Here is a 26,401-nt window from a genome sequence, read left to right on the forward strand (position 1 = left end):
TCTCTAAGCCTGGGAAAAGGAGAAAAACCAGGGGAAAGCCCTGGTGTTTTAGGTTTGTCTAACTTGCATGTTAGAATCTGGTACTGGTCTCACATCCACTGAAGGAGTGGAGTCTTGATTTTAATAGGAAGGGTTGTTTATAGGTTCGAGTCCTAATGTCTTGGAGAAAAACCGGGAAAAAGCCCTGGTGTTTTGGGTTTGTCTAACTGCATGTTAGAATCTGGTAGTAGTCTTATATCCACTAAAGGAGTGGAGGATTGATTTTAATAAAAAGGGCAGTTTATAGGTTCAAGTCCTAACGTCCTGGAAATTGGTCTAGATTAAAAAAAAACAAAACAAAACAAAACTTGGTTATAGGAAAATGGATCGGCTTTTCTGGTGGAGCTTGGTCTGGGTGTAAAGTTTAAACAGTGGAAAAAGTCTAGCTGAAATCTTTTATTACGGTGCTAAATTGTGAATGAATTCGCTTCATACCAAATGTTAAGTGTTCTAAGGTTTGTGATGGCTGTGGGGGCAGCCATGCTGAAAATATATATATAATCTTGTGGGTCAGATTAGTGACCTTTGTACTTCTGTCTGTGTCAGCTCAATGCTAGTGTTGGAGTTGTGTCCTTATGTAAAGTAGAATTACAGCTGAGCTGGAGCCCTCCCTTGCCATTGGCAAGGGGGTGAAATGATTATGGGGCAAAACTGAGGAGTCTGGATGTTTGCGGAGTCTAGATGTTTGTGCATGCTCTGCTGTCTTGCCTCTGGTCTGGCCCTTTGCCGGGGCTTGGAAGCCATCTGTGTCCGCGCCACACACCCAAGTTTGTTGGGGATGTCCCAGTCAGGGTGGCTGGGTCCCTGGGAGAGCTGCCAAATTTGAGTAGGTTCTGCCTGCCCATTTTGGCTGAAAGCTGGAAAGGGGGGAGCGGCTTGCCCCTTTCCAGTGAGTCCACACCTTCTATTCATAAGCCGGATTCCTGTTTGATTGTTGTGCACCCGACTGCCTGGAAGGGGGGGAAGTGAAGGGGGTGAAAAGCAGAATCAGAATAAATGCAGTAAAGTTCCCTCCATAGGGTGCCAAAGCCAAAATATGTTTGCATTCTGCCCAGGTTCTTAGAAGGTATTGTAGTAACTTTAAGTAAAAGAATGTGTTCTGTGAAGGTAAAATTTGTCTTAAGGGTATAAATAATTATAAAAGTTTTACAAAGCATTGTTTAAATTAAGGTATTTAAATGGCTAATTGCAGAAAGTCATTATTAAACAAAAACTGAATTGATAATAATAATAATAAAAGATACTTTTATAACAAACTTATTCGGCAGCCAGTCTCCCCTGCCAACTTGCTTCCAAAAAAAACTGTTTCTGGTATTACATGCTACTAAGTATTTAAAGTGAAGAAAAGTTCATTATTTTAACAAGCTTGTTTAGTATTAATGGCAATTATATATTGTAAGAAGTTTGCCTGGTAACTTAGTATGTGGGATATATGCAATGTGTTTTTATTGTTAAGGAAACAGAAGATGATTTTGTCATAAGATAAAATGATTGATTATTGGAAAGAGTAGAGTGTGGGACAAAACCTGAATGAATACTGAAAGTGTAGAAGGTTTGTGGAAGGAAAATTTTATGATTAAAATTGAGTAAGAGCAGTATACAAAGAAAATCTATTTTATCAAAATAGCTTCTTGTGCTTTAACCTCATCATTTCCTCAGTGTTTGAAGAAGAGTCTTACCTCTTTTAAAAGAACATAATGTTCTAGAAATCAAATCCTGAAAAGTAGCTTTTTATTTCAAACTAATGGCAAGAGATTTATTCTTTTACTTTAAAGGAAAAATTAAAGTAATGGTTAAGTTCATTTATTATGTTATAAGTCGAATGAAAGGTATTTAAAGGTGTTATAAAATTAACAAGTTTTTAAAAAATTAATAAAAACTGTAACTAAGAGTTAAAATAATTTATAAATGCATTTATATTATAAAACAGTGAAAAGATAATAACTGAAATTATAGCTGAGGAATTTAGCCTGAAACTATTATTTAAGTATAAATTCTAAACTAACCTTTCCTTTGTTTATGGTTACTTCAAGCTCAAACCTCACCCCTTGCCTTTGCCTATGGTTATTTCATAATTGAGAAGAGCTGGGACATCACTGTCTCCTCTTCTGGTATTAGTAACGCTTTCTCTCATGAATTCAAGTGTAAACTAAATAAATTGCTGCCTGATGGAATAAGATTAAATGGCCACTGGAGTTTTATTATCTCCAAAATCAAAAAGGGGGGGTAGAGGGGGAGACGTCTCCTGCCCTGACGGTCAGTGTTCCTAAGAGTAGTAATTCATGAGAGAAACCAATCTGTCTCCCTGAGGCTTCAAATAGCCTCAGTAAATGTATATAAAATTAATCTTGTTGCTTATCCAAAATATTGCTAATTTCAAAGTAAAATATAAAGTTCTGAAACAAAATTGTGCTAAAGCATTGAGAACATTTTGGTTACAATCCATTAATTAAAAAAATTCTTGTGTAAAACTGCATGGTCATAGCGTAAAACTGCACAGTCATAGTGCAAATTAAGAAAAGTTTCAGGAATCTTTGAAATATTTTGTAGTCACATTTGTTTTGTAAAAATTAGAAGTTTAAAGTTATGTTTTTGTGTCAAACTATTCATGTCTGCCTATTTGCTCAAATTGTTTAAATTAAATATGCAGTTATATATGTAAATAAATATTCTTAAAGCCCAAATTAAACTAAGCAGGATGAAAAAGTCATAGAAATCTGATTACAGAAACAATTGGGAAAGGGCCTCCTCTTTGCAAAAGCTTTAAAGGCAAGACTAGGCGTGGCAGATTAAACCTATCTACTAGGCTAGGGAATTAAGAATCAGTTTGCTCAGTAATCTCCCAGTTTAAACCTTTTGTCAGCCATAAAATGTAAAAAAAAAAAAAAAAACAAAAAAAAAAAACAACAAGGATTAGGCTAGTTTTCACATAAAGGAAAAAAAAAATGTTGATTTTTGTAACCTGGTGGCCTGCTGCCTCAGTCTCCCACTCCCAGGTTGGACAGCAGTGGAGGAGACCATCTTAGGCCAGTCCTATGGGCAGTGAAAGGATGCCCAAGAAGGAGCTAGGTCGGTGCCATTTCAGCACTAAATTCTATTCCTTATTTAACAAAGGGGAACAGGTAAAAACTAAAATGGTTGGAATGTGATAGAGGAAGCAGTTAAATCACAAACTTTTGTGCGGGAAAGTTAGATCTCAGATAAGCTGTAACTAAAACAAAGGAAGAGCTTGTGTGCTAGGCTTAGGGGTATAAATTGTGTCATTTTTCTTTGTTCGGGGCGCCAGCCATAACTGGCTCTGCACCCCTTCTTGCAAGATTGAGAATAAATTATTTTCTTCTCCACAATCTGGTGAGCCTTATTTACTTCCAGAAGATTTCTTTCCAATAAAATAAAGGTAATTAGTGGCTCTATTAACAAATTTCAGTAAGTAAAGAAAAGTCCATAAAAACTATGGAGAGAGCTTTCCTGGGTTATGATTAAACAAATTAAGTAATTGTGTAATGTGTTTTAAAACGTAGTAGTCAGTATGCTTTTAAATTATTCATTTTCATAACTTAAACAAAGAAAAGAAGTTTTTAGTTTCCTGTAAGGGAAAAAGAGAACATTCCTTGCATAAACTGTAATGATTTCAATTTTATTTAACTTGAGTGTAATCTCCCATAGTTAATTTATAAACTAAATTAACATTATGTACGAAATCTTTAGAGTAATGAAAATTGTAAGTTCACATTAGTGAAATTAGGCTAAAGGAAAAAGATTGTAGATATGCTCTCTTAAATAGAGTAAATTTCTTTGGTAATTGTAACTTAATAAGTTTATTTAAACATGAGGTATCTAGTCAATTATAAGGAGTTTGTAAAACATCTGCCAAACTGAAAATGTTTAAATAGTTCTAGTTGTAGAAGTCATTGTTAACTAAAACTTAGATTGGTATTGGTAGCAGAAATAACTTAATGATAATAAAACCTATCTGAAGGCCACCACAAAGCACATATTTAAGTAAATGGTAATAAAAAGTTATCTTGATTCTACTGGAAATCTTCTGTTTTCATTTTAACAATGAAAAATAATATTTTTCCTCTATTACTGACGTAAAGTACCTACTGTTATCTTCATAGTAAAATTGTGTAAGTAAACAGTCATTTGATATATGTGTTGCATTAAGTTGTTTAAAATATATATAAAAACAAGGAATAAACTTTAACATTGCCAAACTCTTGTACATTCAAACCAGGCCTTGAATACACTACAGGTAGCCTCTCCATGTCAGTTATTGGCTAGGCTGGGCACTGACCCCTCAATTAAAAATATTTGCTGTATCAGCCTCTGGTTCTGCTCCTGAAGTCGATGGAGACTACGTTGCAGTTTCAAGCTCCTGTAGCAGCCAATAATGACTTGGTACAGCCAAGTGTACAATGGATATCGCCTCCAGACTGGCACTGTTCCACGGTGCCAGAGAGCACTATGCACCAGGCTAGTAGAATACTGGAAAATCTCTCTAAGATCAAGGATGCTGCGACTTGCTCACTGTGTTGAAGAACATGCTAAGTGGAGCCATGATACCAGGATACTATAAGTGAAACTTAAACACAATTGGCATTATGGCCTGCTCTCATGGAGAGAAAAGATGTAAAGTATTACAAACCTGAAACTCAAAACTAATAATTGCAACTCTGAATCCTTTTGCATTAAGTAATACATTAGTTAATATTAAGTGCTGTACTTTTATCCTGTACTAAACATATGCCTAATAATTATAACGTTATCTTTTCTATTTTAGATCAAGTGCAGAAGTATATTAGACATGTTAAATTCCTGGTAAAATCATTTTCTAAACAGTTAATTAACATGTTTATAGACTAAGGTGGCAGTCTCAGCCAGTCTCAGTCAACTTACTATATTCTACTGTACTCTGCTGTGTAGCAAAGGTGAGGCTTGCTGACTGATGGTGAGTCACCTATTGAACAAGTCAAAATTGCTAGAAATTGTACATTTAAAACCAAGGTGTAAAAAACCTGTATTCTGTAGTTCTGATCACTCCCACAGGGGAAAACTAAGAGAATTTCCAACTTAGTGTTCTAATCCTGAATGAAGCCAGTTGCCCAAGGAGTGCCAGTTGACCAGGAGCATCTGACAGAGCGAATGAGTGCCAATCATTGAACAGCTTGGAATGTGTCTTCAGACAAAGCTAAGTGTCTGTTGCAATTTCTCTCTGAAGATGAATAACTTAAAAAAGAATATATATGCTGTTCCCACCAGCTTTTAAGGAGTGCCATCTTTATAGGCACCTAACCTTGTCTACCTCTGTAATCCAATGTCCTCTTTTAAAAACGGGTATTCCAAATTTTTAATTAAGTTTGCTTCTTTCAGAGTGAACATCTTATTAACCATATGAAAACTTCATCCAACTTCATACAGAATGCCAGATCCATCTTCCTCCAGTTAAAATAAATTAAGAGTTTTACACCTTATTAGGTAATGACTACAGCCCATGGTCAGCAGGAAGCAGTTACAGAAAAGAGATCATCTCCCTTCAGCACCCCTTTTAAATTAAAGGTGTAAACTCTTCAAGGGTAAAATAAAATTAATAGATGGATCTGGAACCTGACTGGAAATCCACGTGAGCGCCGGTGGCCGCAGGATGACTGCAGGAGGCCCCCGCCCCAGGATTCTGCTGTCCAGAATGAAAACTTCTAAACATTTAAAAACAGTCCTGGATGCTACACTAAAGATTGATAAATAATCAATCAAAACAACAAATAGCCATCCACCTCATAGCTCAAACAATAATTATGCCAAAGCTTAGCAAGTTAAACTTTGGCAAAGGGGGGAAATGATATGGGCTATGGGTGGGAGGCTCTTTGTCTCTTCAGAGATAACCTAAGCTCTCTGACTTGTGGGTGTGACGGTAAGAGGCTGCAGTCCTGCCCTTGGTAACAATGGCAAGGACTCCAGTCCCAGGAAACAGTTTAACAATGCAAGGTCTATAAACTTTAAGTATTTAGGGGATATGCAAACTAAATATGCTAAAAGCTTACCTAGAATGTCTGAAGTCCATGCTAAAAGCTTACCTAAGATGTGGAAGATATATATGCTAATTGAAGCCTATTGAGAACTGAAACAAAGGGACCATTTGGCCTTTCCTCTCTGTATAAAAGGGATTCAAAAATCTTGTTTGGGGCTCGGGATTCAAACAGAAAGCTCCCAAGTCTGGCTGGCTGTCAATAAACCATTTTTCCTTCTCAAAATCATTCCTGAGTCCTGGCCTCTCTATACACAAATAATTGAACCTCTCTCAAATTCTACAACAATACAAGTCTCCTAAAGCAAATCAAGGAGTTGAAGGACATCTTGGCTAAACAGACACTGGACAACACAAAGAAGAATTTGAAATCTTGACTGAAAAATAACAGAGCTTATGGGAATGAAAGACATAATAGGTGAGATTAAAAATACATTAGAGGGGAGCCAATGTGGCTCAGTGGTTGAATGCTGACCTCCTGTACAAAAGGTCCTTGGGTTCAACCTCTTCTACTGGTACCTCAAAAAAAAAAAAAAAAAAAAAAAATTTAGAGGCATACAAGAGCAGATTTGAAATCACAGAAGAAAGTGACTTAGAAGAAAGAACAGCTAAAACTGAAAAGAGAAGAACAGAGGGAGGGAAGAATGGAAAAAATTGAGCAGGGGCTCAGGGAGTTTAATGACAGCACAGAGTGCAATAATGTGCCATGGAAGTTACAGGAGGAGGAGAAGAGGGAAATGGGGTAGAAAAATTATTTGAGGCAATAATAGCTGCAAATTTCCCAACTTTCATGAAAAACATGAATGTACATATCCAAAAAAAAGAGGGGACTCCAATCAGAATGAATCCAAAAGACCTACCTCAAAACACGTACTATTCAGAATGTCAAATGCCAAAGAGAAAGAGAAGATTCTAAAAGCAACAAAGGAGAAACTAAATATCACATATAAGGGCTGCCCAGTATGATTTCGTGTAGATTTTTCATCAGAAATCATGTAGGTGAGAAGACAATGGTATGATACAATTTAGATACAGAAGGACAAACACTGCCAGCCAAAAATTATTTATCCAGCAAAACTGTCCTTCAAATATGAAGATGAGTTTAAAATATACAGGTAGACAAAAAATAAAAAGGGACATTATGACCGACCCCAGAGAAACTGAAACAATCATTAAGAATGCAACAAACCCATCACAAGACAATGAATCAGTCATCAAAAATCATCCGACAAACAAAAGTTCAGAACTAGACAGTTCCACAAATGAATTCTATCAAACATTTCAAGAATAATTAATACCAATTCTTTAGGTGAGCCCTGAATCTCAGAAAGTTGTGGGCAACACCTACTTTCCAGATCACTGGACTCACCCAGAACAACTAACGAAACGATGCTGATGGACAACTCCCATCCCCCAAAACACAGAGTATCTACCACTGCAAGTAAAAATAGTTCCTTCCATCTGCCCCATTAATCTAACCATCTCTCAATCTGAGGCCAGAATCCTCAAGGTTAAGTAATAACAAACATAATGGGGAACAGATGGACAAAGTAAACTTATTAATACAGTACTAATGGGAGAATATGTAACATTGTTATAAAAATAGTGGTCACCAGGGATTCTAAGGGGAGGGGAAGAGAATAATAAGCAGAACACAGGACATTTTTAGGGCATTGGAATTAAGCACAACGTAAACTATAGACCTTGGTTAATAGCAATTCTTCAATATTTATTTATCAATTGTAACAAATGTACCACACAATTTTAAGATGTTATTAATAGGGGAAGATGTGGGAGGGGAAGGGAGTGGGGTATATGGGAATCCTGTACACCTTTATGTTCAAGGCTCCCTCAACGTTATTCCTACGTCTGTGCTGTTTCATCTGAATCTCCACCACTGACACTAATCCATTGGGAAATGGAACAGGGGTAAGGGAGCAGCTCTACTCAGTTCAAATTCTTGCATATACTTTTTTGGTAAATGATTAAAGATTTTTATACTTAAAAAAACAAATGAAAAACACAATCTGTTTAAATTCATCCAAAAAATTGAAAAGAGCTGAAAACTACTCAATACATTTTATGAAGCCAACATCACCCTAATACCAAAGCCACATAAAGATACTACAAGAAAAGAAAATTACAGACCAATCCCTCTAATGAACAAAGATGCAGAAGTTCTCAAAAAATATTTGCCAATCGATCCACCAGCTTATTAAAAGAATTATACACCATGATGAACTGGACTTCATTCCTGGAATGCAAGAGTGGCTCAATACAAGAAAACCAATTAACATAATAAAAAACATTAACAAATTGAAGGGGAAAAAACCCATCTCGACTGACACAGAAGACATCTGACAAATCCAGTATCCTTCCCAGATAAAAACACTGCAAAAGATAAGAATAGAAGGAAAGTTCCTAAACATGATAAAGAGCATATATGAAAAACCCACAGCCCACACAGTACTCAGGAGGGAAAGGGTGAAAGGATGCTGTCACTACTGTTATTCAACACTCAAGCTAGAGCTGCAAGGCAATTTAAAAAATAAATAAAAGACATCCAAATTGAAAATGAAGAAGAAAAAAATCTATTCACAAATGACATGATCTTACATTTAGAAAAATCTTAAATCTACAACAAAGGTACTAGAACTAATAAATGAGTTCAGCAAAGTGGCAGGAGGCAAGATCAACAAGCAAAAATCAGTACAGTTTCTATACACTAGTAATCAAAAAGCTGAAGAGGAAATCAAGAAAAAATTCTATTTACAATAGCAATAAAAATGCTCGAATATGTAGGAATTAATTTAACCAGGAATGTAAAGGACTGGTATTCAGAAAATTACAAAATATTGCAAAAAGAAATCAAATAAGACCTAAACAAATGGAAGGACATTACATGTCCATGGACTGGACATCATGAAAGTATCAATTCTACCCAAATTGATTTACAGATACAACTCAATCCCAATCAAAATTCCAATAGCCTACTTTTAGAAATGTCACTTACCAAATTTGTTTGGAAGGGAAAGGGGCTCCTGAATAGCCACAAACATCATTAAAAGAAGAGCAAAATTGGAGGACGCACGCCTTCTGACTTTGAAGCATACTGGAAATACCAATCAAAACTACAACAAGATATCATTTCACTGTTAAACTGGCCACTATTAAAAAGTCTGAAACCTGCAAGTGTTGCAGAGGATATGGAGAGATAGGAATGCTTATTCACTGTTGGTGGGATCGTAGAATGGTACAGCCACTGTGGAGGACTGTTTGGCAGTTCCTAAGGAAGTTGAATATAGACTTGCCATGGTACCTGGCAATACCATTGCTATGTATATACCCAGAAGAACTGAGAGCAGTGACACTAACAGACAGCTGCACACCAATGTTCATAGTAGCATTATTCACAATAGCCAAAAGATGGAAACAACCCAGACGTCCATCAACTGATGAACTGATAGTCCACTTTGGATGGATTTATGCTTTACTAATATGTATCAATAAAATTAATTTGTTAAAAAAAATGGGCAAAAGACTTGAATAGACACTTTTCTAAAGAAGAAATAAATGAAAGAAATACAAAAATATAAATGGCAAAGAAACACATGAAAAAACTGTTCATCATCCTTTATTAGGGAAATTCAAATCAAAGTTCCACAATGATTTATCATCTTGCACCTACTAGAATGGTCACTTAAAAAAACAAAACAGAAAACTACAACTGTTGGAGAGAATGTGGAGAGACAGGAACACTTATTCATTGTTGGTGGGATGTAGGATGTTACAGTCGCTGAGGAAGTCTGTTTGGCAATTTTCTAAGATAGTGATCTGCCATGTGACCCGGCAAAACCACTTCTAGGTATATACTCAGAAGACCTGAGACAGGTTCATGAACAGACATCTGCACACAGGTGTTCACAGCAGCATTATTAATGATCATCAAAAGATGGAAACAACCCTGGTTTTCATTAACTGACAAATGGATAAACAAATCGTGATGTATATACACAATGGAATATTATTCAGCTGTTAGAAGAAATGAAGTCATGAAGCATATAACAACATGGATGATCCTGGAGGACATTATGTTCAGTGAAGGAAGCCAGGCACAAAGGATAAATATTTTATGATTTCACTATTACGAACTGAATATAATGAGCAAACTCATGGAGTTAACAGCTAGAATTTAAGTCACCAGGAAACAGAATGAGGTTAGAGAATGGAAAGTCAAGGTATAATCTGTGCAGAATTGGTAAAAAGGTTGTTTGTAAATGTGTATGATACATATGGCAAATAACTATTTATATATGGTCTTTCCTTAAAGAGAGGTTGACCTGTGTTAAATTAAGGCATCTATGGCCTACAACAAAAGTCTGAAGCTGCAATAAGTAATAATGGTTTGGTATGCTAGGAGAATACCAAAATATGAGCAAGACTCTACCTAAAAAAATTTCAAAACATTGCTAAAAGAAAACTCAACTTCTGGGGAGATGGTGGATTAGAAAGACATGGGAATCTCTTCTCCACAAAAAGAGCTAAAGAACAGGCTCAAACAGCCTGGAAAAAGATCTTCTAGCGTTTAGGACACCAGTGAAGGCTGCCCAGACACTGCCCAGAGGAGAGAGGGACTACGGAGAGGAATCACGACCACAAAACTCTCAGTTGAAACCAGAGGCTGCTGCTGCTGAGATTCTCCCCCACCTAAAGACACTTTAGTATACTCGGGCCTCTGGGCCTGCAGCTACAGAAAATGGGGGCTCCAAGAATCCACCAACCCAGGAAAGGGGAGAGAGGGACGCAGCCTAAGGCTGACTCAGCTTCTGACCCACAAATTTGGTCGGTTGTGTCCCATCAGCCCTTCTAGGCTGGGTGGGGCCACGCCATTGTTTGCCTTAGGAGCCAGTAAGGGGCTTAAGATATAGGACCTTCCCAATCTCCTCCTCTACTAACCAGGACTAATTGTTGAGGACATAGAGGGAAGTAGAACTATTTCCTACCTGGGAAAAGGGAGAGGGCTGTTAGAGAAAGCAGGAGAACTGTCTTTGAGAAAGCGTAAATTACAAGGCTCTAAACCTCCAGGCAGGAAGCTCTTCCACTTTGATTATGTGTTGCAAAAAAGACCTCAGACCAGGTATTGACCTGGAAGGACTACCAAAGAGCACCCTCTGCTGGCAGACCAAGGAGGTACACGTGAAAAAATTAATGAGACTTTTCCCGACCTTTATAACCTCCTTCCCCAAGGACCTAGGAAGAAGGTCTGCAACTAATTATTGGGTCCAGAGCCCAGTTTTAAGCAACTTACAGGGTCAATCCTAACAATCCAGGTTAAGTAAAGAGTCAAAGAGCAATGGTAACACACAGCCTCCTGCCACTAAATCCCTACAAAAGAGAAAGAAATTGAGCACCTGAGTAAACTACCATCCTAATCAAATGCCTAGACATCAGCAAAAAATTGCAAGCCATACCAAGAAAATGGAAGACATGGCCCAAGAAAAGGAATATATCACAGCCCCAGAAGAGACAGGATTTGAGAGAATTAGCGAGATGCACACACACATTTCCAAAACCAAATTAAGTTGAAAGACAATATAGCCAAAAAGATAAATGACATCAAAAGGACATTGATAGCCACCAGTCTAATGGGTGTAAGATAAATGGCATCAAAAAGACATTGATAGTCACCAGACTAATTTTTTAAATGGGTTGTCTTTTTATTTTTGAGGTATAATTTTTTATATATGCTGGATATCAGACCCCTATCAAATATATGGATACCAAATATTTTCTCCCATTGAGTAGGCTGCCTTTTCACTTTCTTGATAATCTCCTCTGAGAAGCAAAAGTTTTTAATTTGAGGAGTCCCAATTTATCTATTTTTTTCTTTCATTGCTCATGTTTTTGGTGTAAAGTTCATGAAACCATTTCCTAATACAAGATCTTGTAGATGCTTCCCTACATTATCTTCCCAGATCTTTATGACCTTGGCTCTTATATTTAGATCCTTGATCCATCTTGAGTTACTTTTTGTATAAGGTGTGAGATGGTGTTCTTCTCTCATTCTTTTGGATATGGATATCCAGTTCCCCAAGCACCATATGTTGAAGAAGCCATTCTCTCCCAGTTGAGTGTACTTGATGCCCTTGCCAAGTATCGGTTGACTGAATATGTAGGGATCAATATCAGAACTCTTACTTTGGTTACATTGGTCAGTATGTCTATCCCTATGCCAATACCATGCAGTTTTGACCAATGTAGCTTTGTAGTATGTTTTAAGGTCAGTTAGTGTGATTCCTCCGATTTCATTTTCTTTTTTCAATATGTCTTTGGCTATTTGGGGCTCCTTACCCTTCCAAATAAATTTCCTACTTAGCTTTTCCAATTCAGTAAAAAATGCTGTGGTAAGGCATCCATGGGGTAAAGGCATCCAAATAGGAAAAGAGGAAGTAAATCTTCACTATTTGCAGATGACATGATCTTGTATTTAGAAAATACTGAAATATCTACAACAAAGCTACTTGAGCAAATAAGTGAGTTCAGCAAAGTGGTAGGATACAAGATCAGTGTGCAAAAATCAGTAATGTTTTTGTACACTAGTACTGAGGAGGAAATCAGGAGAAAAATTCCATTTACAATAGCAACAAAAAGATTCAAATACCTAGGAATTAATTTTAAAAAAAGGGGTATAAGAACTATATCCAGAAAACTACAAAACAGTACTAAAAGAAATCAATGAAGACCTAAACAAATGGAAAGACATTCCGTGTTCATGGATTGGAAGAATAACTATCGTGAAGATGTCAATCCTACCCAAACTGATTTACAGGTACAATGCAATACAAATCAAAATTCCAACAGCTTACTTTACAGAATTAGAAAAGGTAATTACCAAATTCATTTGGAAAGGAAAGTGCACCCAAATAGCCAAAAGTATTCTAAAAAGGAAGAGCAACGTGGGAGGAATTTCACTGTCTGACCTTGAAACATATTACAAACTACAGTGATCAAAACAGCATAGTACTGGTATTAACAGATACATCAATCAGGGGGAAAGAATTGAGAATCCAGAAATAAACTCTCACCTCTACGGTCAACTGGTTTTTGACAAGCCTACCAAGTCCATATTAACAGGACAAAACAGTCTCTTCAACAAATGGTGCTGGGAGAACTGGATATCTATAAGCAAAAAAAAATGAAACAGGACCCCTATATCACTCCCTATACAAGAATCAACTCAAAATGAATCAAAGACCTAAATATAAAAGCCAGGACCATAAAACCACTACAAGAAAATGTAAGGAAACATCTTAAAGACCTTGTAGTAGGTGGTGGTTTCTTGGGCCTTACACCAAAAGCACTCACATAATGAAAGAAAAATAGATCAATGGGACCTCCTCAAAAGTAAACACTTCTGCTCCTCACAGGACTTTGTCAAAGGGGCGAAAAGGCCACTGACTCAAAGGAAGAAGAGATTCAGAAATCACATGTCAGATAAGGGTTTAATATCCATGATATATAAAGGAATGTTACAACTCAACAATAAAAAGACAAATGACCCAATTAAAAAATGGGCAAAAGACTTGAATAGAACATTTTTCCAAAGAAGAAATAAAATGGCAAGAAACACATGAAAAAATATTCACATCACTCATGATTAGGGAAATGCAAATAAAAACAACAATGAGATATCATTTCACACCTATCAGAATGGCCTCTATTAAAAAGACAGAGAACCACAAGTGCTGGAGAGGATGTGGAGAAACAGGAACATGTATTCACTGTTGGTGGTAATGCAGAATGGTATAGCCATTGTGGAGGACTATTTAGCAGTTCCTAAAGAAGCTGAATATAGATTTGCCACATGACCCTGCAATACAACTGCTGGGTATATAACCAGAAGAACTGAGAGCAGTGACACAAACAGACGTCTGTACACTGATATTCATAACAGCATTATTCATAATTGCCAAAAGATGTAAATAGCCAAGGTGTACACCAACCAATGAATGGATAAACAAACTGTAATGTAGTCACACAATAGAATATTATGCATCCGTAAAAAGAAATGAAATCATAAAGCATATGAAAACCTGGGTGAACCTGAAAGACATTATGTTGAGTAAAGCAACCCAGACACAAAAGGACAAATACTGTATAACTGCATTACTATGAACTAAATATATTGTGTAACATATTGTATGATTCCATTAAAAAAAAAAAAAAACTCTTCTGAAATTCCAAGAGGAAACAGATGAAGTATGAATGTATAAATAAATCTTCCAAGTCCAAGGGGAAAAAAAAACTTTAAAAGAAAAATAAAGCCCTACATAAATGGAAAAAAAGAATACAGAAAGAGAGAGGTAAGATGGTGGCAGAGTAGAGAGTTCCAAGAGCCAGCCTGTCCTACAACGCAGTTAATAATCACACAAAGTTATCTATAATCACTTTACTGGGGGACCCAAGAGACCAGAAGAGGAAACTGCAAAGTTCTTGGACGAACAGGAGACTGCCCATCTGCAGTGAATATTCATGAGTAGAGTACTCCATGCTATGGAGACTGGTGCCTATCCCTTGCTGCCAGGGCAAGATACTTCAGGAGCTATTCCCTGGCAGGAGTTGGAAGCTCCATTTCCCAAAAACAGGGGAGGAAAAGACAGGAATAGACTTCAGCTACTGATTAGTAAATTCGACTGGCTAAAGTCCAATCCTAAGTACAAGCTAAAGTTTGAACCTGTTCAAGTCAGAAAGAGACCAGTAGCCTCCACTTTAACTCCACCCCCAGTATGAGGGGAGGCAGGGCTGACTGAAAATCACAGTGACTGTAGGGACCAGCTTCCTTCTACCCAGGTCAGATAGCTGCCCTAGCCTGCACTCCATCCCCACCACCAGCAGGGAGGAGGCTGGGGGGACCTGCACCAGCCTCTCCAGGCAACCGTAGTCACCTTCAGCCCACACAGAACAGACTGTTGAGCACTCCTGGCTCCATTCCCACCCCAGACAGGGACAGTGTTTCCTCAGTCTCTCCGGACAACTGCAGTCACTTTAGACTTGCACAGACTAGACTGTTGGGTACACCAGTGGCTACTTCTCTGCCCCAATAGGATGGGGAGGGCAGTGTCTCCCCAGCCTCCCTGGACAACTAGAGGCACTTTCAGCCTGCAGACAAGACTGTTTGACACACCTGTGGCTCCATCCCTGCCCCTCACAGGACAGGAGGAGGGACAGTGCTCCCTCAACCTCTACAGGCAACTGCAGCTGCTTTGGGTCCACACAGATTAGACTACTGAACACAACTATGGCTCCATCCCTGTCTCTGACAGGGCAGGAGGAGGGGCCCTTATGGCAGGAGTTCTTAACAAGAGGTCCTTGAGCTTGAACTGAAATTCAAAAAATCAATCTTGTGGTGATGTGTTGGTGTGAATGAGATATTTTTATTAAATAATGCACAGTATAGTGTAGACTTAGAAAAGGAATCTGAGCTTTTCCCTGACTGGCAAAGGGGTGTGTGGAACAAAAAGGTTAAGAACTCCTGCTCTATGGGTAACTGCAGTCGCTTTCAGCCCACACAGACTAGACTGCCATATACACCTGTGGTTCCATCCCTCATTCCTGCCCCTGGCAGGGGAAGAGAGGGGACAGAGCTTCATCAGTCTATCCAGGCTACTGCAGTCGGTTTTGGCCCACATGACTTATTTTACTGTCACACCTGTGGCTCCAACCACCACCCCTGTCTCTGTGGGTAACTACAGACAGTCTTGGCCTGCATGGCTGGGATTACTGCATATGGCTGTGGCTCTGTCCCTACCCTGGCAGGGGAGAAAGATGGAATAAGCTTCATCGGTTCCTGGGGCAACACATTCTCCATGGCTTACAGTATCAACCTCATCCTCAGCTTTTACTCCGCCACTAGCAAGGTAGAAAGGGCAAGAAATAGATAAAAAAGAGCTGAAAAAATTTCAAATTGACTAAATTGGTGATCACCTGACAGCTGCAGTGTCAAAAACCATAGGTACAGCCTTGAGCAGCCCTAGTATGACTAGCAATGCAAACCAATAGCCCCCAGTTAGCAGTGCAGCATCTAAACCAACCTCCTGAGCTGCCCTTGCCAGAAGGCCTCCCAAATCTCATTAGAAACTTAAACCCAAGGGCAATGTAAGAATTCGGGGATTAAAAAAGGGGTCATTTGCAAAGACTTTACCAATTCAACCTGTTCTGCCTCCTCAAACTATAATCCAGCAGCTTCAGCCATTAATTTCACTGGTACAAAGGCAACTGCCTCAACAGCAGCCTCAGCCATAAAAACCAAAGTAGCAACAAGGACCTCAGTTTCAGGCCCAGCGTTACCAAGTACAGCCCCAGCAGCAACAGCTGCAGAATCACTGGGTACCTCCTCGAAAAAGTGGGCAGGAAGCGGATTTGGCTCAATGGATAGAGTGCCCACCTACCAAATGGGAGGTCCAGGGTTCAAACCCAGGGCTTCCTGACCTGTGGGTGAGCTGGCCCACTTGCAGTGCTGATGCGCACAAGGAGTACCCTGCCACGCAGGGCTGTCCCCCGCATAGGGGAGCCCCATATGCAAGGAATGTGCCCCCTAACGAAAGCCACCCTGCACAAAGAAAGCGCAGCCTGCCCAGGCCACACACATGGAGAGCTGACGCAGCATGATGATGCAATAAAAAGAGACAGAGATTCCCAGTGCCACTGACAAGAATCCAAGCGGACACAGAAGAACACACAGCGAATGGACACGGAGAGCAGACAACAGGGTGGGGGGAGAGAAATAAATAAAAAATAAATCTTAAAAAAAAATAGGGGACAAGTTCCAACCAGAACTAGGGAGTAAGGAATGAAACCTTTGATTTAGGTGTTGGTCCTGCTTCACCTTTCAGTGTAGAAGTGCATCCAGTACTGGGAAGACTAAAGGCAATAAACAACTATAATCCCAACGATTTTGACTGGAACCTGACGAATGGGCATGTATTTATAATCAAAAGCTATTCTGAAGATGACAAAAATCACTCCATTTAGTACTCTATCTGGTGTCATACTAAACATGGTAATAAACATTTGGATGCAGCTTACCATTCCCTGAATGGGAAATGCCTGCTCTATTTACTATTCAGTGTGAATGGTTGTGGATATTTTTGTGGAGTGGGTGGAGATGAAGTCTGTTGTGAACTGTAATGCATATGCTGGTGTCTAACCTCAGGATAAGTGAAAGGGCAAATTTGAAATGAAATGAATCTTTGTCAGAGGTGTTCCCAATAACTAATTATAGCATGTTCATTTAGAAAACGACAACAAACCAGTTACCAATTCAAGGGACATTCAAGAGGTGCCCCTAGAAAAAACTAAGCAAGTGCTTAAAATAATTGTCACTTTCAAGCATACCACTCTCCATCTTTGATGACTTTGCAAATTTTGAAAAACCTCAAGAAGAGGAGGAAGTCATTCGTAGGGAAACAGAAACAAACAATAACCATATGGAGATGTCCTGCTAGAATTATAACACTAATGATGTAGACTCTGAAAATACCTAATACATCAAGGAAGATGTTATTAAAGCTTTTTTCTATGTAAATTGACATCTTTGAATGCTTAACACAGACTTCTCTTGTAATATTAATAGTTTTCATCAGCACATTTGCCCTTATACACTTACCAAACACACCTGAGAACTGTAACTTCATCAGGCAATTTCTGCCCTGAAGCTTTTACCAGTATCTGCTGTCTTCCCTAATTATGCATTCTAGTTAAGTCACAGAAGACTTAATGAATGCAAGGATTCATTAACTCTTTGAATTAAATAGTAAGAGTTAACCATTAGTAGCGGTTCAGTGATTTAACAGTCACAATGCTTCAACGTTTTCTTTCCTGCAGATTTTAAATTGCCAGTTTAGCTGTCAGATTAAAAGCAAAATAATCACGCCATATTTAGTCCTGGAGTTTAAGTCTAAATGTTTATGTAAAAAAGTATTATAGTAAACTTTCAGTATGACAAAGCAATCTTAAGCTCTATTTTAGCCAAATGAAACTATCTGAAATTATGTTAGAACGTTTCCTTTGTTTTCAAACTGTTTGGTATAACAGAATATTAATATGCAACTTGCTGGATTTCACCAGTTAATGCACTTTCTTCTCCCCTCTATGCCCCAATGAAATCTATCCTGAAAAATGTGCATTTGTCTGAGGAATTATTTTGTTTGCTACCACTTAATGAATCTCAAATTTTGAGTAAACTTACCTCAGTTTAATAAGACTTTTAATGACCTTTATAACGACACTGAAAACCCTTAATTTCTATTTCTGGGTGTTTGTGAGCCTGACTGCAACCATGAAGAAAAAATTTATTACTCTAGGTATTCACTAGGTAAATAAACATAGTTCTTGTTCAGCAAGAAAAAAGAATATAAATAGTGTTGGAGGAGTGGGGAAATGAGTGCTTTCACATAACATGTATGGGGAAGAGTTTAAATTCATTCAGGCTTTTTTGGGCAGACAACACAGCTTTTTTTATTAAAAGAAAGAATCACATCCCCTTTGACCTAGTAATTCTACTTTTAGAAATCTATGCAGAAACAGTCATACAAGTATGCAAGGGTATATACAATAATGCTGACTACCACAGTAATGTAACCGTAAAAACTGGAAACTAAGTATCATTCAACAGAGAGATACATAAATATCTTATGATATGGTCACAAAATGTATTACAATGCACCGTTAAAAGAATGAGATAGATGTCTATGCCCTGGCTTGGAAAGAAGCCCACAAGATATTAACTTTAAAAAATAAATAAAATTTTTAAGAAGGTAGCTGCAGTACAAGGAACATAATGTGAAGGCATCTTTTCTCAAATGTAATGCATATATACAATTATATGAGGATAGAAAAGACTCTGGAAGAGAATAGCAAACTGCTAAAAGTTGGATTAGAAAGTAGATGGGGCTAAGTAATAAGGAGGGGACTATCATTTTTTAAAAAAATATACATCATCTGATTTTTTTTTTACAATATCATTATTTTTGTAATTAAGGGTTTTAAAAAAGTAATGAAAATATTTTGGATTCAAAAGCAGAAAAAGAAAAGGACAATAAAAACATTCATTTCAGGGTGCTCACTCTATAGGACAACTTCATAGATCGTATGATAGAAATTCTGCTCTAAAATATTTCTCCAACAATGTTTACTTATTACCTTTCTACATTTTACTGAAATTCCACAAGCACTGTTTTAAAACTATTAAAAACTTCAGGCATCAGGACTAAATGGTGGAAAGGAATTCAAGGCAATGTTATTCACAATTGCCAAAAGATGGAAACAGCCCAAGTGTCCATCAACCAATGAAGAGATAAGCAAAACATGTTATATACATACAGTGGAATACTGCGCTGCTGTAAGAAATGAAATTGGGACACATGACAACAAAAAGACAAATATTGTACGGTTTCACTAATATGAACTAAATACAAAGAATAAACACATGGATTAAAACCTACTAGGAAAAGTGGGCTGAGACAGGGTACTGCTAATTTATGTAAATTTTTAATTAGCTTGACTGTGTAAGTGTGGAAATGGATAGAGTTGATGGTAACACATTATGAGTATAGCTAACAAAGTTGGTTTATGAACGGGATTGTGGCTAAGAGGGGTGTTCTAGGGGTATAAATATCAATTGAAAGAAAGCTAGAGAATAATCTAGGAACTGAATAGTGAACCCAGAGGTAGATGAGGATTACGGTTAATAGTACAAATACAAAAATGTTCTTCTATGAACTAGAACATATGTACATCATTATTACAAGGTGCTAAGAACGGTGGTGCATGGGAAATACAATTAATGTAAATTATGTACTATAATTAGCACCAACAGTGTAATATTCATGCATCATTGTAAAAGAAGGTACTACATCAATGCTAAGGGTCAATAATAGGGAGATATGGAATTTTTTTCTTTTAGACTAAGGAAAACGTTAAATAATTTACTGAGGCGATGACTGCACAACTCTGTAATGAAAGTAAGGGCCAATAAGTGTGCACTTTGGATAAAATGTTCAAGACATGGGAATGTATAACACAACGAGCCATGTGGTAGAAGATGGGCTATGGTTAACAGTACAGATATGAGACTGTTTTCTCATGACCTGTAACAAATGTATAATACTAATACATGGTATTAAAAATGGGGGGGGTTATTATAAAAAATATACCAAATGTATGCTATGTTACAGTTAGTGGTAACAGTCTGATGATATTCTTTCATAATCTGTATCAAATGTGCCACAACAATGTAAAGTGCTCATAAAGGGCTGTTGAATTGGGATTTCTGCATGTTATGCATGATTGTTTTGTAAGTTCACTACTTCTCTAATAGAAAATATATATTAAAAAAAAAAATGACAAGGAATAAGAAAAACTGTCTCTATTAGTAGACAACATGGTTATTAATGTAGATATGCAAAAGAATTCATGAAAAGATTATCAATAATGAGTAATTTTAACAAGGTTTCAGGATACAAACTCAATATATAAAATTTTATTGTATTTCTATGTACAAGCAGCAAACACCTGGAAAATGAAATAACTCCATTTACAATTACATCCTACAACATACAATTTAGCAATAAATTTAACAAATTAAATTTATTTGTTAATAAGACTTGTAAGACCTTTACACCAAAGACAATAAAACATTGCTAAGAGAAATTAACAATGATCTAAATGAATGTAGAGATATACCATGTCTATGACTAGAAATTTCAAGATTGTTAAAATGTTACTTTTCCCCAAAACAATCTATGAATTCAATGCAATCTGAATCATAATCACAGCATAATCCTTTTTTATAGAATATGGAAATGTAAAGAACCTAGAATAGACAAGACAATCTTGGGTATAACAAAACCTGGAGGATTTACACTACCTGGCTTCAGGATTTACTATAAAGTGGGAACAATTTTGAACCCCCAGGAGAAACCTGGCAAAGTCCGGCAACATTTTTGGCTGTTGCTACTGAGAGGGTGCTACTGGCATCTAGTTAATAAAAGGCCAGGCATACTGTTAAATATTCCACAATATACAGGGTAGCCCTCCACCACAAATCCGGCCCAAAATTTCAGTAGTACCGAGGATGAGAAACCCTAAACTACATCAAGGTAATGTGGCATTGCCATAAGGATAGTCAAATAGATCAATGAAACAGGATACACTCCAGAAGCAGATCCCCTTGGTTAACTGCTTGACAAAGGCCACCAAAAAAAAGGGGGGGGGGGGGGTGGGGGTAGGAAGAGGGCAAAGAACTTGAACAGACATTTCACAAAGATAACAAATGGATAATAAGCACATGAATAGTGTCCAGTATCAATATCCATCATGGAAATGCACATTAAAACTATAACCCATTAGAACTACTAAATTTAGAAGACTGATCATAACCAATTGTTGGTAAGAATGTGGACAAATCAGAATCTCATAGATTGTTGGCTGGTGGGTAAAACACTACAACTAGCTTTAGCAGCGTCTTGTAGTTAAGCATACACTTATCCTATGACCCAGTAGTTCTCCTCCTATTTACCCAAGAGAAATAAAAACATATATCCAAAAAAAAAATGTTTAAGCCTCATACAAGACACAGTAGTCAGTAATTGAACAAAACCCAAATGTCTATCAAGCAAACCAAATTTTGGTATATTCATTCAAGAGAACACTACACAGAAATAAAAAGATACTACAACCTAGGTGAATGTTGAAAACATTAGGATGAGTAAAAGAAACTAGAAACAAAGAGTAGATACTATCAGGATTCCATGAAAAATACAAAAGAAAAAGAATTAGCAGACATCTGGGAAAGGGGAGGTGAGGTGAAGAGCATGAGGATTTAATGGCAAGAGTCACTACGGATCTTTCTGGGATGATGAAATGTCCAATAGCTTTAGAGGAGTGTAAGTTAAACAGGTATGACCATTTCTCAAAATTTAAGCAGTCAAGGGGAGCAAATGTGGCTCAAGCAGTTGAGCATCTGCTTCCCACATGGGAAGTCCCCAGTGTCTCCTAAATACAAAAACAAAACAAAACAAAAAACCAACAACAAACAAATGAAAAAATCAACTCAGGGGAGTCGATGTGGCTCAGTGGTTGAGTGCTGGCTTCCCACATAACGAAGTCCTGGGTTCCGGGTTCAATCTCTGGCCCCGGTATTTAAAAAAAAAAAAAAAAAAGTTTTGGACATTACAATGTGTATAAATTTTATTTTTTAAAAACTGTAAAATAAGGTCTACTTGGGCAGGAAGGAAACAAGAATGGCAGAATATTGTTGAAACTAGGTGAAAAGCTTTTTTAATTAGGTTTGTTATTCTATTCTGTTCATTTTGTATATGGTTGAAATAATTAAAGATTTTAAATAAATCACTTTTCTTAAACCCCACCCGTGAAGGAACAAAACTGGTAATCAATGTCTTTCACATAAATTAAAAGCTCTTATTAAGGCATTCTTTAAATCTTCTTTTCTAAGCTGAATAATGCCTATCCTTTAGACTTTCTTTAATCTTATTCATCATAGCTACAGCTTATCTTGCAATCTGCTGGTTTCTACATGTCTTTTCTTCACTACTGTTTACTAGGGGGCTTCTCCACCTTGAAGAGGTAAAAGTGCCTGGCAATGCAACTTAACACATTACCCAACTGAAGCTTCCAAATTCAATTTAGCATGTAAAATTTTAATCTTGTATATTACTTTGCTCCCTCACTAGAATATACCAGTATTTTCTATGGCAGCACAAATCTTAAAATGTCCTCACACTAAGCACACAGCAGGTACTTAGTAAATAATTGAAAAATCAAAGAATGAATGAATATATCAGCACTCAAAGTACCCTGTGTAGCTCTTTTTGATAATGCAAACCAATTCCCACTCCTATATCCAGTCCACTTCAACTATATCCAGCTTATTTTGCCTTCAGTCTTACTACCATCCATATCAATTTTTACTATGTGTTTGCTTCAATAAGTGGAAAGATTTGAGAACTTCACATTTCTCCTTTATTACAAAAAAAATGTAAAAATATTATAGTAAGTCAGTTTATACTATATATTTCAAAATATATGGTTTCAATGTAGTATTATTTTTTCTGCTCATATTCATATGGATAAAGAAAAACCTAAAGCTTTCATGATAGTCTTATATTCTGTCACCATAAAGCTGAAAAACCCTAAGAAGCAAATATTGAGAAGAGATGCATAGCTATTAATCGATTTGTATTAAGAACAATGATCGATTTTACTTTAAAGGAATTTAATTCACATTAAACATACACATAAGCTTAAAATCAAAATGTTAGTTCTCTTAAGTTAAAAAGAAAAATCTAAGTTTCTTCTCAGAACCCATGCTTCAGGAAGTATTTTGAGTGTGGTTTATGAATAAAATGACCAATTCCTTATAATGCTAAAAGAATTAGAGTTTCATCTCAATTTTGAAGAATAGTTTTTTCATGCTTAAATATCCTCAAAGCACCCATATAAGGTTTTTAAAAGGGGGAGGGGAAATGAGGAATTCAAGAATGTAAATCCAGTCTGTCTGTTCCCTCAGTCATGCTAAGATCATTAATTCTGTCAGGAAGACATGCTGGTCTTAGAAAACTGGGGGAAACAACATTCTTTAATACTAGTATCTTAGTATTAGCATGCTTTGTCCTCCAAAATGTTCTGCCTTTCGGCTAATTATGTGTGGAATGTGCAGTGAATGTTTTCCTGCTAGGTATGTAAGGTTCTCTTAAGTCCAAGTAATTTCCTATGAATTCTTTTTCTTCTATGGTCTTTAAGTCTACACTGGTAACATTGTGAGGATGTATAGATTGAGGCAAAAAAAAAAAAAATCAAGACTATACATCCTAAATCCAGGACGAATGCCTCCTTATAATGTTCTTTTTCTTATTTAAACCTACATTCATATTAACTCTGTTTTAAAGCTAGGATCTAAATGACTACTTCTGATTTATACATAACAAAAAAATTCCTCTGGCAAATATCCTCTAAGAAAAAAGTGCTTGGTAATGCTGAATCTCATAGCTGTTTTTAATAAAAAAGACTAACTTTCAAAAAAAGCGGGGAGAGGGGACAGGGAGGGACAGGAGCGGAGAGACCATAAAATACAAAAATTGAGTAAAGCAGCTAACTATACCAAGTCAACTGTAAGACCTAGATTTCCTTATTAAATAAGCAAAATACTCAAACCAAGAAGTTGGTAATTACAATATTTCTCTAAATAAAAGTCTGTGATAAAGGAAAAGGAAGGAAAAGGCAAGAGAGAAATAAACATCAGGAAAAAGATAAAGAAAATCACAAGAATGACATTATATAAAACAAAACTTTATTATTTAAAAAAAACATTTCACAAGTCTTACATTTGCCACAGATTCAAATCCAAGCACTTCCAGATGCTATTTGGTGATGTTTACAGATAATATATAACATTAAAAAATACTTAATTCAAATGTGCCAAATGTACCAAGTGTTCAAAAATAAAGGTTTCAAAGTAAATACTCATTTAGAGATACCAGCAAATAGATCTCACCTTTTCAAGTGGCTTTCCCAAAGAGTTTCCAATTAGTTTCCAGTCATTCAAGACTTCTTCGACTTTTGAAATAAACCTAAGATAGGGGGAAAAAAAAACTTTCTAAAAATGTAACACAACATAGTATTTCCTACTACTACACAAGTTCTTTAAAAGGGGATTTTTTAAAGGTTCAGATGAGGAAAAAAGAAAAAAGGAATTTTAAAAATATTTTAATACTTTTATCGCAGAGAAAGCTCGGTAAATTTAGTACTGTCATCCTAATTTATAGATGTGGAATAAAAGCAGAAATAACCTTCTTTAACCCAAGAATTCTCAGATTTTGAGTTTTTTCGTTTTTGTGGGTTTTTTGAGGTACCCGGGGTTAGAGATTGAACATGTGACCTCCTATGCAGGAAGCTGGCACTCAACCACTGAGCCACATCGCCTCCTCTAAGTTGTTTTTCTTTGTTTGTTTTGCTTATTGTGTGTTTTTAGGAGGCACTGAGGACCCAGCACTTCCTATGTGCCAAGCAGACATTCAACCGCTTGAGTCACACCTGCTTCTCAGATTTTCGTTTTTTAATTCTATTGCTTACCCAAAGGCATTCTACCTTCTATAAAATGTAAATTAAGAATTAATAAATTTCTCCATCTTAAAAAAAAATCATGAATTTAAGGATAGACATAAAAACTGACTAAAATGCTTTATTAAAGATCATTATGATATCAATAATCTACCTCTTTCTACAAACTGACCTACTTAAATCAATCTTTCCTTTAAATAAATTCAGGAATTCTCAGATTTGCCCCACTCAAAAAAAACCCACATTATTTGGAAACTTTACTCATTAAAATAAAACAAGTTTTAAAGGACAGCTGACAAGAACATTGAAGTAACAACTGACAAATAGATTTTACAACTATTTACTATCTCATCCCTAAATCTAATAATCAAGCAGATCTTTTTAATAAATTCTTTTCAATAAAGGAATTGAGTTTTGACTAACAACATGCTCAAAACCAGCAAATGAAAACTGTCAAATGTCAGCAATAGTGGTAAATACATATTATACAACAAACACTTTCATAAGACTACTACTTAAGAAACAGACTTTTATCTTATAAAAGTATGTCATCTTTCAGCAATATTAGCTCTACTAAAACACCTAGATAGTACTACTGCCCAAGTAAATTAAATCAAGCTCTATTCAAAGGCTTCAGATTTTTACTTCTGTAACATTACAAATTAGTATTTACATTTCTGTTATAAGAATAATGATAAATGATAAATCAGATTTATGCTTTAACTCTACCTTTTAATTAATTCATTAAAATGAAAGGCATTAATTAATATACTAATTCACTCTGGGGGGAGTTTAGTCAACAATTTTCAGTTTTGAAAATGGATGTTCTCAAAACAAATTAGCACGTTTACAAAATAGAAATAAATTTAAAAACATATTAATGAAGTTAAAAAAACTTGAAGCTATATTAGTGTCCAACTGCAGGAAAGCTGTTAAATTAAATTAGTAATGGTATATCCATTCAATGGACTAATACATATGCATTAAAAATTGTGTTTTGAAGGTTAAGAAAGTGTTCATATGCTAAATGAAGAAAATATAGAAAGTATTAATATGGTTTGATCCAAAAAGTCTACAAAACATACAAACACACAGACTAGAAGGAAATGCATCAAAATTTTAATAGTAGTTATCTTCCAGCAGTAAGATTACAAGTGACTTTTCTTTTTTATTCTACAATAATCTATAATAAAAATAATT

At 36.4% G+C, this 26,401-nt stretch overlaps 1 protein-coding gene across 2 annotated transcripts in view; it reads right to left on the reverse strand.

Moving 5' to 3' along the window:
- The window catches only part of RAB3GAP1 (RAB3 GTPase activating protein catalytic subunit 1), a 113,218-nt gene that overhangs the window by 83,977 nt on the left and 2,840 nt on the right, over window positions 1-26,401 (reverse strand). For both annotated transcript variants that reach the window (XM_058301090.2, XM_058301089.2), the window contains exon 3: window positions 24,636-24,711. In XM_058301090.2, the coding sequence (XP_058157073.1) occupies window positions 24,636-24,711 (76 nt within the window). The remainder of the gene's footprint in view (window positions 1-24,635; window positions 24,712-26,401) is intronic.

This window comes from Dasypus novemcinctus, chromosome 7 (assembly GCF_030445035.2).
Source record: "Dasypus novemcinctus isolate mDasNov1 chromosome 7, mDasNov1.1.hap2, whole genome shotgun sequence".
Classification (NCBI taxonomy): domain Eukaryota; kingdom Metazoa; phylum Chordata; class Mammalia; order Cingulata; family Dasypodidae; genus Dasypus; species Dasypus novemcinctus.